General features: G+C 50.2%; 2 protein-coding genes across 2 annotated transcripts in view; one reads left to right on the forward strand and one right to left on the reverse strand.

Moving 5' to 3' along the window:
* WNT5B (Wnt family member 5B) overlaps nucleotides 1–15996 on the reverse strand; it is a 214040-nt gene that overhangs the window by 79740 nt on the left and 118304 nt on the right. The window lies entirely within an intron of this gene.
* On the forward strand, nucleotides 7981–12165 carry FBXL14 (F-box and leucine rich repeat protein 14). The gene has a single exon (XM_077468897.1). The coding sequence runs from the start codon at nucleotides 8487–8489 to the stop codon at nucleotides 9690–9692; it is 1206 nt and encodes a 401-aa protein (XP_077325023.1). The 5' UTR covers nucleotides 7981–8486; the 3' UTR covers nucleotides 9693–12165.

A 15996-nucleotide genomic window follows, 5' to 3' on the forward strand; every position in this document is an offset into this window, starting at 1 on the left:
AGGGGGACAGTTGCAGAGCACATGGAGGGGGACACAGAGGGGGACTGGATGAGGATACGGGGACAGTCAGGGGTGATTGTTGGGGGGAATTACAAGCACGGATCCCCCGTATAGATTTCAATAAAGCAGCTGAAAGACGTGAGATGGAGAGGAGGAGAAGCAGTTGTCGGCTGTTTTATTGAAATCTTTACAGGGAGATTGGTGCTTGTAACTGCCCAGGTATCGGATCAAGCATCGGAGCATTTGCCTGAGTACAAGTACTCAGGCAAATGCTCGGTATCGACACTGATACCGTTACTAGTATCAGTGCAACCCTAATTTAAACAATGCTCATTTGGTACTAAGGGACCCAAAGTGTGCCAACTCCCACCATTACACCACCACTACAAGCCTAAACCATTGATACAAGGCAGGATGGATCCATGCTTTTATGTTGTTTATGCCATATTCTGCCCCTAACATCTGAATGTTGCAGCTGAAACCATGGGCGTCCGCAGAACTTTTTCCAAGGGGGGCATCATTTTAAGGCCACTCATGCTCCGCCCCTTTTCGACAATCTCATGAAAATCTTTCCATTGGTAATACATATGTGTTAGATAACAGATAATTCATCTTCACTTTGTATTGGAAGTTACTCTGGCAGCTGTGTTCCATGCCCATATAGCCTAGAGAATGTACATCTTTTTACATTGCAATACATCTGTTGTGGCCATATTTTGATCTCATACTGTCACTGTATAGGCTGTTTTCATCAAGATAAAAATATGGCAACAACAGATGTATTGCAATGTAAAAATATGTACATTCTCTAGGCTATATGGGCATGGTACGTAGCCACCTGAGTAACCTTGCGGACGCCCATGCTTTCAAAAACCAGCCCTGGAAAAAATTTCATACCAGCCTCACAGCATTATTATACCAGCCTAACAGCATAACGTCATTATTTTCTTGTTCATGAAAGGGAAAACCATACATTTTAAAGCACATTTGATGAAGAGAGTATTAGATATAGATATGAAATCACATAGGGCTTGCTTTTTATATATATATATATATATATATATATATATATATATATATATATATATATTCAAATTCCAGTTAATAGTGGTAAGTGATCAATCATCAAGGGGGACCCCAGAAACTCAGAACGTGGGGGGGACCACCTTCTGCAGAAAGAATACTCTAAGGTAAGGGGGGTGGGTTACTACTATAAGGAGGAAACCCTTTATATCAGTGCCCCTTACATTATCGTATTCACTCCCCCCTTACATCAGTGACCCCCGACTGGCCTGGCAGTGCTTTCACTGACCTCCTCTCAGGTGCACTGTGCAGGGCTCAGTCAGTCGGCTCCAGCTTGGTGGCTCTGGTTTTATCCTATAGTCTCCTGTCCACAGTCCACACAAGTCTGGCTTCTCCCATGACCCCCATCCCGGCGGTGCTCCCACTCTTGACTCCTCTCAGACTCCCTCAGAGACTGCAGACATGCTACAGGAGATGGTCAGAGACTGCAGACTTGATGCAAGAGCTCAATGCAGCCTCACCAGTGCCCATCAAATGCAGCCTCACTGTGCCCACCAATGCAGCCTCACTGTGCCCACCAATGCAGCCTCACTGTGCCCACCAATGCAGCCTCACTGTGTCCATCAAATAAAGCCTCACTGTGTCCATCAAATAAAGCCTCACTGTGTCCATCAAATGCAGCCTCACTGTGTCCATCAAATGCAGCTTTACTGTGCCGTGAATGCAGTCTCACTGTGCCCATCATTGCAGCCCCTCCTGTGCCCCATGTCCCTGTCTGTGGGAAGGTGTGTCGTTGATGCTTGGTACGGTACCTTGTATGCCAGCAGCATATCCATGATGGCCAGCGGCAGGCAGGGTCTGTTCTCGTTTTTGGATGGGGAGGGTGCTCCTTCCAGAGGATCTGTTTGCTGTGAGATGAAGTGGTCCTTGGCCACCTGCACCTTCAGCCTTCCTAATTTTCCGGCCCCAGTCAGCCTGCCCTCTGGTCCTGGGGAAGTGGAGAGCACTGGGTGGGAGTTGGAGAGAAGGGGTAGCAAAGAGTACTGGCGGGGTTGGAGAACACATGGGTGGGGGCAAAGAGCGAGTGGGAGTGGAGATCACAGGGGTGGGGAGCGGAGAGCGCTGGGGGGGGGACTTGAGAGCACTGGGGGGGCCAATAAGAACAGGGGTAGAGAGCACGGTAGGCTGAGAGCACTGGGGGGGCTAAGAGTGTGGGGTGGTGAAGAGCATTGGGGGGGCAGAAAAACAGGGGTGGATAGCATGGGGGCTGGAGAGTACTGAGGGGTATAAAGAGCAGGGGGGAGTGGAGAGCAATTGGGGGGAGCTTGAGAGCACCAGTGGGGGCCAGAAAGAACAGGGGTGGAAAGCACAGTGGACTGGAGAGCACTATGGGGGGTGGAGAGCACATGGGTGGGGGCAAAATGCAGGGGGAGTGGAGAGTACAGGGGTGGGGAGTGGAGAGTGCTCGGGGGGGAGCCAAAAAGAACAGGGGTGGAGAGCACGGAGGGTAGAGAGCACTGGGGGGGCTGGAGAGCACCAGGGGGGCAGAAAGAACAGGGGTGGGGAGAATGGGGGGCTGGAGCACTGGGGTGGGGGCTGGAGAGTGATGGGGAGAGCTGAAGAGAAATGGGGGGGTGAGAAAGAACAGGGGGGAGAGCACTGGGGGGAGTGGAGAGCACTGGGGGGAAAGAACAGGGGAAGAGCACTGGGGGAGAGAGGAGAGCACTGGGGGGGAAGAACAGGGGGGAGCACTGGAGGGAGTGGAAAGCACTGGGGGGAAAGAACAGGGGGGAGAGCACTGGGGAGGAGAACGGGGGGAGAGGACTGGGGGAGTGGAGAGCACTGTGGGGGGGGAACAGGGGGGAGCACTGGGCGGAGTGGAGAGCACTGGGGGGAACGGGGGGAGAGCACTGGGGGGGGACAGGGGGGAGAGCACTGGGGGGGGAACAGGGGGGGGGAGCACTGGGATGGTGGCTAGAGAAGGATGGGGAGAGCTGGAGAGCAGGGAGGGCAGCAAGAACAGGGGAGGAGAGAATTGTGGGGGGGGGGGGGCAGGAGAGTGTGGTGGTGGAGGAGAGCACGGGGGGCAGGAGAGTGTGGTGGTGGTGGAGGAGAGCACTGGGGGGGGGCAGGAGAGTGTGGTGGTGGAGGAGAGCACTGGGGGGGGGCAGGAGAGTGTGGTGGTGGAGGAGAGCACTGGGGGGGGCAGGAGAGTGTGGTGGTGGAGGAGAGCACTGGGGGGGGCAGGAGAGTGTGGTGGTGGAGAGCACTGGGGGGGGGACAGGAGAGTGTGGTGGTGGAGAGCACTGGGGGGGGCAGGAGAATGTGGTGGTGGAGGAGAGCACTAGGGGGGCAGGAGAGTGTGGTGGTGGAGGAGAGCACTGGGGGGGGCAGGAGAGTGTGGTGGTGGAGGAGAACAATGGGGGGGCAGGAGAGTGTGGTGGTGGAGGAGAGCACTGGGGGGGCAGGAAGGAGAGTGTGGTGGTGAAGGAGAGCACTGGGGGGGGGGCAGGAGAGTGTGGTGGTGGAGGAGAGCACTGGGGGGGGGGGCAGGAGAGTGTGGTGGTGGAGGAGAGCACTGGGGAGGGCAGGAGAGTGTGGTGGTGGAGGAGAGCACTGGGGGGGGCAGGAGAGTGTGGTGGTGGAGGAGAGCACGGGGGGGGCAGGAGAGTGTGGTGGTGGAGGAGAGCACTGGGGGGGCAGGAGAGTGTGGTGGTGGAGGAGAGCACTGGGGGGGGCAGGAGAGTGTGGTGGTGGAGGAGAGCACTGGGGGGGCAGGAGAGTATGGTGGTGGAGGAGAGCACTGGGGGGGGCAGGAGAGTGTGGTGTTGGAGGAGAGCACTGGGGGGGGGCAGGAGAGTGTGGTGGTGGAGGAGAGCACTGGGGGCAGGAGAGTGTGGTGGTGGAGGAGAACACTGGGGGCAGGAGAGTGTGGTGGTGGAGGAGAGCACTGGGGGGGGGCAGGAGAGTGTGGTGGTGGAGGAGAGCACTGCAGCCCCCCCCCCCCTCGATTCTCCTATCCAGGCACTGTGGCACACAGGGTGGGCTGTACCTGCAGCATCTACTCCTCTGGATCACAACGCTGGCTGGCTCTGTGTTCGGCGGCCGCTCTGTAACACAGTCCCGTCCCCCCTAGACCGGATCATGTGATAGGCGGAACGTTGCTTCACTCTACTATCACACGAGCTGGTCTAGGGGGGGGGGGGGGGCGGGACTGTGTTACAGAGCGGCCGCCGAACACAGAGCCAGCGAGCATTGTGATCCAGAGGAGACAGCAGAGGATGCAGCCACATAAAAAAAATGCAGCATTGCGGCGGCTGCAACACCTTGGGGATTTCGGGGGGGCACTTGACCCCCCTTGCCCCCTGCTGCGGACGCCCATGGCTGAAACCGAGACTAATCAGACCAGGCAATGTTTTTTCCAATCTTCTATTGTCCAATTTTGGTGAGCCTGTGAAAATTGTCGCCTTAGTTTCCTGTTCTTAGCTGACAGGAGTGGCACATGGTGTGGTCTTCTGCTGCTGTAGCCCATCTGCTTCAAGATTCACTGTATTGTGCATTTAGGGGTGGTATTTTGCATACCTAATTTGTAATGAGTGGTTATTTGAGTTACTGTTGCCTTTCTATCATCTTAAAGCAGTATGCCCATTCTCCTCTGACATCAACAAAGCATTTTTGTTCACACAACTTCCGCTCACTGGATATTTTCTCTTTTTCGGACCATTCTCTGTAAACCCTAGAGATGGTTGTGCGTGAAAATCCCAGAACAGCAGTTTTTAAAATACTCAGACCAACCTGCCTGAAACAAACAACCATGCCACATTCAAAGTCACTTAAAGGGTGAGTTCACCTTTACAGAAAAATCTGTAACGTGAACTTACACAGGACTCTTTCCCCTCCCCCCATCCCCACTGACACAATGGGTGGCCGCCTCACCGGTCCGGGGCTTAGAAATCCCCCGCAGCTTAATCTCCAAAACGTACCTCGTCAGGAAGTACGTTTAGGAGCATTCTAATTGCCTACGTAGCCCGTCCTGTCACCGCGGGCGAAGAGGAGAGAAAGCCGTGGGGGTTTCAAATCCCCGAAGTGGTGCAACAGTGATTTGAACTGTCAGAGCGGGGGATCGCCGGACTCCAGGTTAATGGGATCGGGGGAGGGGGTCCAGTGCAAGTTCACCTTATGCCTCGTACACACGATCGGATTATCTGGTGGACTCCGGCGAGCCCCCCACCCCAAAGCACCTTGTCCCCATGTTGATGAGGACAAGGGCCTCTTCCCAAAAACCCTGGCCGTTGGTTGTCGGGGTCTGTGGGCGGGGGGCTTATCATAATCCGGGAGCCCCCTTTACTAAGGGGCCCCCAGATTCCGGCCCCCCACCCTATGTGAATGAGTATGGGGTACGATGTACCCCTACCCATTCACCTGGGGGAAAAAAGTGTTAATAAAAAAACACAACACAGGTTTTTAAAATACTTTACGCTGTCTTCTTACAGCTCTTTTACTAGTGTTGGCCCGGTCTTGTCGCTGTCACCTTCTTCTTTCTTCTTCTTCCTTTCCGATGTTGACATGACGCTCTCTCCGGCCGTAATGGCAGGGGCGCATTGTGTGGCGACTTATATAGGGATAAGGGGCGGGTCATCGGATGATGTCACATGGTGACCCCACCCCTTATGATGTCACAGCCCAGCATCCTCTGGAGAGAGCGTTGTGTCAACATCGGAAGGAAGAAGAAAAAGAGGAAAAGACCGGGCCAACGCTAGTAAAAGAGCTGTAAGAAGATAGCGGAGACCCGGTAAGAAGAACCGAAGAGCGGGACAAGACCCCCGAAGTCGGAAGAAGACCCCCGGACGGTGGTGGCAACGAAGGAGAAAGCCAGGCTCCTTCACTAGTAAAAGAGCAGAAGATAGCGGAGGAGTCCCCTGGAGCTGCCTAAAAAAGTATTTTAAAAACCTGTGTTGTGTTTTTTTAGTAACACTTTTTTCCCCCAGGTGAATGGGTAGGGGTACATTGTACCCCATTATCCTTCACATAGGGTGGGGGGCCAGAATATGGGGGCCCCTTAGTAAAGGGGGCTCCCGGATTATAAGCCCCCCGCCCGCAGACCCCAACAACCAACGGCCAGGGTTGTCAGGAAGAGGCCCTTGTCCTCATCAACATGGGGACAAGGTGCTTTGGGGTAGGGGGCCCGCAGGACCCCTCTTCCCCAAAGCACCCCCCATATTGGTGGCACGCGGCCTGGTACGGTTCAGGAGGGCGGGCGGGCGCTCGTCTCCACCCCCTTTCCTGACCGGCCGAGCTGTGAGCTCGGATAAGGGTCTGCTGTGGACATTGGGGGGACCCCACGCCGTTTTTTGGCGTAGGGGTTCCCCTTTAAATCCATACCAGGTGACAGGGCTCGCGAGGTGTCAATCTTGCCGAAGGAGGCGGTGACATTCACTTCCTGCGCTAGTTCCGTCTATCTGGAGCCACGTTCAAAATGAACGGACTTTACTCTGTGTGTGGGCAAGTCCATTCATTTCAAAAGTCCGGCGGACCCCCGCCATAGTCCGGCGGATAGTCCACCGGAAAAGTCTGGTTGTGTGTGGGCATAGTCTGCTCGTTCAGAAAGTCCAGCGAACCTCCGCTGCAAAGTCCGGCGGATAGTCTGATACGCGGCATTAAAGATTATCTGTAAAGGTGAACTTACACTTTAAATTCCCTTTCTTCCCCATTCTGATGCTTTTAATTTGACCTTTAGTAAGTCATCTTCACCACATCTAGATGCCCAAATGCATTGAGTTGCTGCCTTGTGATTGGCTGATTAGCAATTTATGTTTCCAAGCAATTAAACAGATGTACCTAATAAAGTAGCTGGTGAGTGTGTATATTTACTTTTTTTATTTTAGATACTGCTTGCATCAAAATCCCTGTAACGTTTGTGCAGAATTTACATGCGTGCATAGATTCTATTGACCACTGCTCAGGGCCGACATAAAAATGTTTACACCTATTGACCCTGAATGAGTAATTGTTATTATTATACAGGAATGATATAGTGCCAACAGTTTGCGCAGCATTTTACAACATGCGGGCAGACTGTACAGTTACAATACAATTTAATACAGGAGGAATCAGAGGGCCTTAATTCAAGACCACTTAAAAAGTGAAAGGACATGGCGGAAAGGGGAAAGGACTTGGCAAAAGCGCAGCTGGATTTATATTACTACAAGGATTCGCCAGGTGTTTACCAGCGAACTAGTGACAAATGATTTCATATTATATCTTTCATATTATACAAAATAAATTGGGATAACTTTAGTGGGGTTTTTTTTAATTCATGAAAGTGTTTTTTTTTTCAAAAAAATTGTGTTTGAAAAACCGCTGCGCAAATACTGTATGACATAAAAAATTGCAAAACCCACCAGTTTATTCTACAGGATATCTGCTAATATATATATATGTTGGGGATACTATTTCTAGGTAATTTTCTACAACAACAAAAAAGTTGATTTTTACATGTAGGAGCAAAGTGTCAGAAATGGCCCTGATGGTAAGTACAGAACAGATGCCAAAAAAACATGAAAAGGGCCCGTCCTGACACAATGGTGTCAGCAGCCTCCTCTCCCTGAGGTAACACCTCAGAACACTTTCACACAAGGCAGCAAAAGTGCAGCCATCTTGTCCACACACATCTGTCACCACACAGGGTTAAACAGGAAGGAAAAAGGGGGCGGGTCCGTCTCCCTGGCAACCGCCGAGAGCCCCCAGCTACTACTGCGCGGGAGACAAAGGAAGCCCTCTGGCTCCACCCACTCGCCCGCCCTCACAAACTCCAAGACGAGTCGCACTTTCACGCCTGCGCAGTGTGATAGATGAAAAAAACAAAAAAACAAGACCGAGGCGCGCGACCCAATTCGCGGGCACGCGCACGTCGTCGCGTGGCAACCAAAGTCAGACTTTTACAAGAAAAAAAAAATTATCCACGTCTGAAAGACGACGGCTGACTAAGGCGAGAATACATGTCGGGGACTGGACTCTAAGACGAGAACACGCTTGAGCCGCCATATTTCTTTAAAAAAAAAAAAAAAAACTCAGGAAAAGGCGCGCCTGCGCAGTTAGAGCGGCTGCGAGCGCCAGACAGACTGAAAGCACAGGGCTGCGGGGGCGCGCGGTTTCTCTGCTGCTGCGCAGTGGCGCCCCATCTCCTCTCTGTGTGGCGAGCACGTCGCGGTCAGTGTCGCGCACGTCACGTGCTAACGGACCCTGAGGTGGGAGAGAAGGGGCTCCGGTCCGGCAAAGTCTAGCGAGGGACCGAGTAACACAAGAAATAGATCAGCCGGGACAACGATGATTCGGAGAGCGGGCCCAGGCTGAGGCGAGAGAGGAGAAGGAAGAGCCCGCCGTTATCCTTTTACCTCAGGCAAGCCGCCAACAGGCCTCGGGCCTAGCCGCGGGTGGGAGGTGATGCCGGACCCGCGCTGAGCATGGAGGAGACCCACATCTCGTGCCTGTTCCCCGAGCTGCTGGCCATGATCTTCAGCTACCTGGACGTGCGCGACAAGGGCCGAGCGGCTCAGGTGTGCGGCGCCTGGCGGGACGCGGCCTACCACAAGTCGGTATGGCGGGGCACCGAGGCCAAGCTACACCTCCGCCGGGCCAACCCGTCTCTCTTCCCCAGCCTGCAGGCCCGCGGCATCCGCCGGGTGCAGATCCTCAGCCTGCGCCGCTCGCTCAGCTACGTCATCCAGGGCCTGCCGGACATCGAAAGCCTGAACCTGAGCGGCTGCTACAACCTGACCGACAACGGCCTGGGCCACGCCTTCGTACAGGAGATCGGCTCCCTGCGCTGCCTCAACCTCAGCCTGTGTAAGCAGATCACGGACAGCAGCCTGGGCCGCATCGCCCAGTACCTAAAGAGGCTGGAGGTGCTAGAGCTGGGGGGCTGCTCCAACATCACCAACACAGGCCTGCTACTCATTGCCTGGGGGCTCCATGGCCTCAAGAGCCTCAACCTGCGCAGCTGCCGTCACGTCTCCGACGTCGGAATCGGGCACCTGGCCGGCATGACCCGCAGTGCCGCCGAGGGCTGCCTGGGCCTGGAGCAGCTCACCCTGCAAGACTGCCAGAAGCTCACCGACCTGGCCCTCAAACACATCTCCCGGGGTCTCCAGGGCCTGCGCGTGCTCAACCTCAGCTTCTGCGGTGGCATCTCCGACGCTGGGCTGCTGCACCTTTCCCATATGGGTGGCCTGCGGAGCCTCAACCTGCGCAGCTGCGACAACATCAGCGACACGGGCATCATGCACCTGGCCATGGGCAGCCTGCGACTCTCGGGCCTGGACGTCTCTTTCTGCGACAAGGTGGGCGACCAGAGCCTGGCCTACATCGCCCAAGGCCTTTACGGTCTCAAGTCACTGTCTCTGTGCTCCTGCCACATCAGCGACGATGGCATTAACCGTATGGTGCGCCAGATGCACAGCCTGAGGACCCTCAACATCGGCCAGTGCGTGCGCATTACAGACAAGGGACTGGAGCTCATCGCTGAGCACCTGAGCCAGCTGACTGGCATCGACCTGTACGGTTGCACCCGCATCACCAAGAAGGGGCTGGAGAGGATCACACAGTTGCCCTGTCTCAAAGTGCTCAACTTGGGGCTCTGGCAGATGACTGAGAGTGAGAAGGTCAGGTGAGGGGTCTCCTCCAACCCATCCCTGGCTCGCATAATCTATGGAAGAGACTCTAGGACTGGATGCATCATACTGCCTGTAGGGTTGTGTGAGAGGAAAGTAGACAGGCCGAGTCTAGTGCCACAGGGAGGTGGCAACAGATCCCTTGTGGCGGTGGAAATGATTGTCACAGGGGTTGTTACAATTTCTACACCAGTATCGTAAATGGGTAACGCAATAGACTCTCCCTGGGTTCTTTGACAGCATGGGTTAGCCACTGCCAGTGTGGCTGGCATATTACTGTTTTTAAAATAATGTATGTTTGGTTCATCAAAGGTTTTCATTGCTAGGGAACCGCAAGTCCCAGTGAGCTGTTCTATGTGGGAAAGCAGTGCTAGGGCCTGGAGACTTACTAATTTGAATAACATCATATTTGGTTATAATCCTTAAAAACAGTGAATGTACTCGAGGTAAACGATGTGTTTTGGGAGATGATGGGCAATTCTATTCTTTCAAAGTTATGTCTATTACATGTAGTGCCTTTACTGTTTTTAGCGAGTCTTGCTTGGGGAAAAAAAAATGAAATCCTTTAAAAATGACAAGTTGATGACTCAAGAGCTGTAGCGCTTCTGAAGCATTTTCAGTATGCATCACGCTGTGTGTTGAATGCCTGGCTCCCCGCTGTGCCCTGTGATTTCATCTGCCGTTCTCTACATCACTACAGGTAACAGAGTCCAGCAGATGAACCCATTGTGCATGGAACAGTGTGCAGGCATCCAGCACACCAGGACGTGTCAGATGCTGAAGATTCTGGCAGAAGCTTTAAGCTCTGCAAGGCAGCGAAATTACTGCTCACTAAAGCCATATTAAGAGGCTTCTTCTGCAGGGAGCTTTTTTTTTTTTTTTTTTTTGAGAATTGGGATGGTATTGGTTGCAGAAGTACAAGCCCTTCATGCTGCTGTGAACACATGGACAGTTTCAACTTTTTAGATGGCTTTTTTTGTTTTGTTTGTTTTTACTTCTTGACAGGGCACCCTGGGGCTTGCAGTTTGCTGGCAAACAAGTGGCATTGCCTCAGAGTTGCCCTTAACCTGCTAAATAACAGGGTTTAGACTGAAGTGGTTAACCCATGCTGTCGGTCTTGTCACCAATTCAGTTCTCTAGCAACGGAAGGGTAAATGGGAGCTGCACCAGTAACATTTCTTAATATTTTTCGTTTTTGTAAGTAGCGCTAACTTTCCAGTGCATAACTCTATCAAAACATTCCCCCCCTGTAACGTGGCTGATTTTGCTTACCAGTATTAGTTACAGGATTCTACCATAAAATATTTTTATTTCTACATTTCTTCTCGCTTTATTTTACATAAATATATTCCATATAACTTGCTACCTCGTTTTTACTTTTTTCTTTTTATTTTTTTTTTCTTTGCGCCCTGGAAAGTAGTTTTTTTTTTTTTTTTTTTTTTTGTACCTAGACTGGAAAAATGTCCCATTTTACGGGTTCTTCAAAGATTTTATTTTTATTTTTTCACATGCCTGCTCTCCCTTTAACTCCTTGCCCTTGTGAGAACAATTATTGTTTAACAATGATACAAAATTCATATGCCCACTCTTGCCTAGACCAATATGAGGTTGGCCCTTAATTTAACCCACTCATTCCCTGCCAGCCCACTTGCACATAGCAACTTACTAGTGTTCCATCCAGCAAAGAGTTGGATAAGCCCTGTTTTTAAATGAAATGAAAGTCAGTCTGTTGTATTCTACTGTTTTTATAAACTGGTTTATGACTGCTGTTTTATATTTCTATATGGTTTTAAAAAAAAAAAAAAGTGTTTCCCATGCTCAGATTGGTATCCAACCTTTTAGCGTGATTAGTGTTTAAAAACGGAGACAGTTAAGTTGAACAGTTATTGTTCCAGTTAAAGATTTCAGTTTTAGAATGGAAGTGCAAGCCTTTCTCAACTCTTGCTGCTGGAGATGGTGCAAAGCCTAGTTCCTTGCTGTTGACAATAGTCAAATTATATATGCAAACATGAGACTGTATCTGATCCTTATCTCCCCCCCCCCCCCCCCAAAAAAAACATGAGTGCACCTTTTTTTTTTTTTTTTTTTTTTTTTTTTTTTAGACATTTTGTATTAGTGGGAGCACAATCCTAGGTCAAAACAGATTGGGGTTGAATTATGTACTCACTCTTTGTTCTGTGGATCACAAAACTCATTCAGCTTGTTTGAGAGTTTGATTTGAATTCACACATGGACTTTTCTTGATATTTCTGTTTTTTTTGTTGAAATAAACTTTGCCCCCCCCCCCCCCCTTTTTTTTCCCTGAGCATCTCCACAGTTGGATCTCACCTAGAAACGTGCCGAATTTCATTGTACTGTCTGTGAATTTGTATAAAGAAAAGATCCTCCGAAAACGCTTTATATTCTTACAGTTAAAAGGTTAAACGGATATTTATATAATAAAAGAGGAAATATGATGTATGTTTTTGAGAAAGATGTTGCTTCTGTCTTTGTTTTTTGTACATCTGGGGGGGGGGGGGCTTTGCATTAATTAAACAGGGCAGAATTATTGAGCAGAAGTGGAGCTTTTAACAATAGCTGTCCTTGGACAAATTGAAACCCGAGTTATGAGAAATGGCTCCAGTTTTCTTGTATCTGTTTAAAAAGCAGAGTAGTTATTGCTGATGAAGGGTGTTTATTGATGCCTTTCTGCTGGTAGAAGCTGGCCCTTTAGAGGGATGTTCTTGTCAGCAGTAGGAGCTCCTGATCATGTGATTACTGATTGGCTGTCACTGTGAACATTTGAGAGTCTGTCCTACAGGCTCACAATCTTCACTGTGTGATTGGGAGTTGTTGGTGAGAGCACAGTCAGTGCTGGACAAATGCAATTAAACGTGCAGCCAGAAGTTTTATATATATATATATATATATATATATATATATATATATATATATATATATATATATATATATATATATAATATTTCTGTTCATCCACCAGGCCCGTACTGGGGAAAAAAAAAATAGGCCTGGGCATTTTAGACTGAGTAGCCAATTTTTCCAGGGACCCGGGGTGGTGTGTCGGTCCTCCACGCTGTAATGTACAGGGACACCTATGATATAAAGGGGACTGCACTGTAATTACACTGCACTGTATAATGATGCTCAACTACACTTGAGGCGATTCAGTTCGCGTTGTGCGCTATACAAATATTTCATTCATCATGGGAAGTGTAGTTCCAAAACATCAGGGGTGCCAAGGTTCGCCATCACTGGCCTATGCTATCTTTATGTAGAGCAACGATTCTTTTTTTCAGATCCTAAGAGTTCTTTGCCATGAGGTGCCATGTTGAACTTCTAGTGACCAGTCAGTAAGAGTAAGAGCTATAACGCCAAATTTAACACACCTGAGATCTTGTAACACTGAGTCACATGAAACCGGGGAGGGAAATGGCTAATTGGGGCCCAATTTGGACATTTTCACTTACGAGTGTACTCACTTGTTGCCAGCGGTTTAGACATTGAGTTATTTTGAGGGGACAGCAAATTTACACTTCTACAAGCTGTACACTCACTACTTTATATTGCAGCAAAGTGTAATTTCTTCAGTGTGGTCACATGAAAAGATATAAAATATTTAAAAAAATGTGAGGGTAGTACTCCCTCTCATGAGATACTGTATATCTGAATGAACAGCTAACAGTATGTCAGGATAGGATGTGTACATTAGTGTGGCCTATCACAGAAAGTGAAGGAAAAACAATTGCCATTGACCGCAACCAGTCAGTGTTTCCTTTTAATACTCCAATACTACACTGGGGGCTAAAAACTTGTCTAAGTTTGACTAAAAACAAGCCTATATATTCAAAATACTGTAATCATGTGCTTTGCAAACTTTTCTTACCTCGAATGAAAAGAGGCTAGCAGTTAATTGAAAGGAACTGCGAGTACTGTTGGCTATGTTGGGGGGGTGAAGGGTTCAGCGCAAACAATGAAAGGTTTAAATGCTTGATCCTTCTAGACCAGGAGTCTCCCAACTTACTAAGCAAAGGGCCAGTTTACTGTCCTACAGGCTTTAGGGGGGTCAGACTATTTTCAGTGGGAATAAACAACGCCCTGGCACATCATTGGTTTTAATGTGAGGAATAGTGCCCCATTGTTTAATGAGAAGAATAGTTCCCCATTTATGGGGTCAATAGGGAGAATGGTGTGCCAGTTGGTGGAACGGTGTGCCCAAGGGCCAGGTAAAGGTAAACAAAGGGTCGCATCCAGCCCCCAGGCAACAGTTTGGAGACCACTGATCTAGAGGGATATGAAATAATCCCTTAAAAGAGAAGTAAAGGATTTTTTTCCCCCAATTATACTTGCCTAGGTGGATGCAGCATCGGTCCCCCGCCTCCTCCACATTGAGAAAAGAGCGATTGAACACCACCAATCACTCGGTTCTGACAGCTCCCCGAGCAGAGAGCTGCTGACTGTCAGTCAGCAGCTCTTCGCTCTGCCTCCTCCTCGCTCACTGGAGCGCTGAGCTGTAGAGGGGCGGGGAGCAACCTGCTCAGACTCTGTGGCTCACTGAGAGGCTGAGCGGGGTGTCAGTCAAGACACCTGGCAGATCCAGACTTCTGGTGCCTAGACTAATTTCTGTGACGTCAGCTCTCTGCTGAAAACAGGTCACAGGAGTGAAAAACTAATTGCACTCCTGTGATCTATAGGAGAAATACAGCCAATCGAGCTTTGGCTGTTCTCTTTTTAATGGCATTCTCTTCTACTTGTGGCACTTTGTTCAGTGGGTGGCCCTTGGCATTCTCACGTACAGTGCAGGACTATTAACCCTGCACTGTATATAGAGGAGGCAGGAGTCCAGCTGGGAGCACCTTAGAGAAGAGACTGCGACGGTACCAGTCACACCACTGGAGGGACTGCTAAAGTGAGAAATAATGTATTACACCTTATTCCCCTACCCCATGCAAGAAATAACGAGTCCCCACTGCAAGGGCAGTGTTTTTATTGTGCCTGTAGCTGGGGCTTTAAAGTGATACTAAAGTCTTCTTTTTCTTTTTTTTTTAAATAAACATGTCATATTTAACTGCTCTGTGCAGTGGTTTTGCACAGAGCAGCCCAGATCCTCTTCTTCCTTCTGCCCCTCCCTCCTGCCAAGTCCCCCCACAGCAAGCTGCTCTTTGTGTCCATTCAGTCACAGAGCCACTGCTCGGCCCCGCTTCCTCTATCTCCACATTGGCTTACTGACTTTGACAATGGCGCCCTGCTGCTCTCTCATCCAATGAGGAGGGAGAGTCCCGGACAGCTGAGACTCGTGCAACATCGCTGGATCGAAAAAGGGCTCAGGTAAGTATTAGGGAGGCTGATGCACACAGGTTTTTTTTTTTTTTTTATGTAATGCATAGAATGCATTAAGATAAAAAACCCTCTGACTTTATAACCACTTTAAGTTCTGAACATCTCTGGAAAGTCACATGAAAAGTTTGCTTTCGATGGATTCTTAAAAGTGTAATGTGTGTTTAATGTGCTTTCAGATTAACCACTTGCCGACCGCCACACGACGATGTACGTCGACAGAATGGCAAGGGCTTACATGTACGTCCTTGCCTGCCCGCCGGTCGGGGGCCCGATCGGGCCCCCGCCCGGTGCCTGCGGCGGTCGGTATTCGTTCGGGAGCGATCCCGGACGAGGGGACGGCCATTCATTCATGGCCACCCCCTCGCGATCGCTCCCGACGAATGAAAATGTCCCGTGACATCACTTCCTCTCCTGTAATGTAAACACAGGAGAGGAGGTGATGTATTCTCTCCTCCGTGTCGGTATTTTTCGTTCCGGCACCGAGGAGAGAGCATCGGTGAGTTGCACAAGCATTACACTACACAGTAGAACATGCCAGGCACACTCACACCCCCCCTTTACCCCCCGATCACCCCCCAATTACCCCTGCCCCCCCAGTCACAGTGACACCAATTGCTTTTTTTTTTTTTTGCATTGGTGTCATTTGTGACTGTAATAACTGTTAGGGCAGTTAGGGTTAGCCCCCTTTAGTTCTAATGTGCCCCCCTAACCCCCCCAATAAAGGTTTAACCCCGTGATCACCCCCCCTCGCCAGTGTCACTAAGGCTGGGTTCACATTGCAGCGGTTTATGAGAACGAATGTGATTCGCACCGCACTGCAGTGCAAATCACATCCGATCTCTTTGCGATTCGAGTTCAGCCATACAGATAGTATGGCTGAATTCGTGTCGCACCCGCCGCAAATTCGCACGGGACCCTTTTTTTGGCCCGCAGCAGAATCGGATCGCATGGGTGTTCACACCATGCG

This window comes from Lithobates pipiens, unplaced genomic scaffold (genome assembly GCF_037356315.1).
Source record: "Lithobates pipiens isolate NorthernLeopardFrog02 unplaced genomic scaffold, aLitPip1_a1.2 Scaffold_8, whole genome shotgun sequence".
Taxonomy (NCBI): domain Eukaryota; kingdom Metazoa; phylum Chordata; class Amphibia; order Anura; family Ranidae; genus Lithobates; species Lithobates pipiens.

What these genes read in the sequence shown, in the direction of transcription:
- FBXL14 (XM_077468897.1), top strand. Translation starts at nt 8,487, where the DNA reads ATGGAGGAGACCCACATCTCGTGCCTGTTCCCCGAGCTGCTGGCCATG.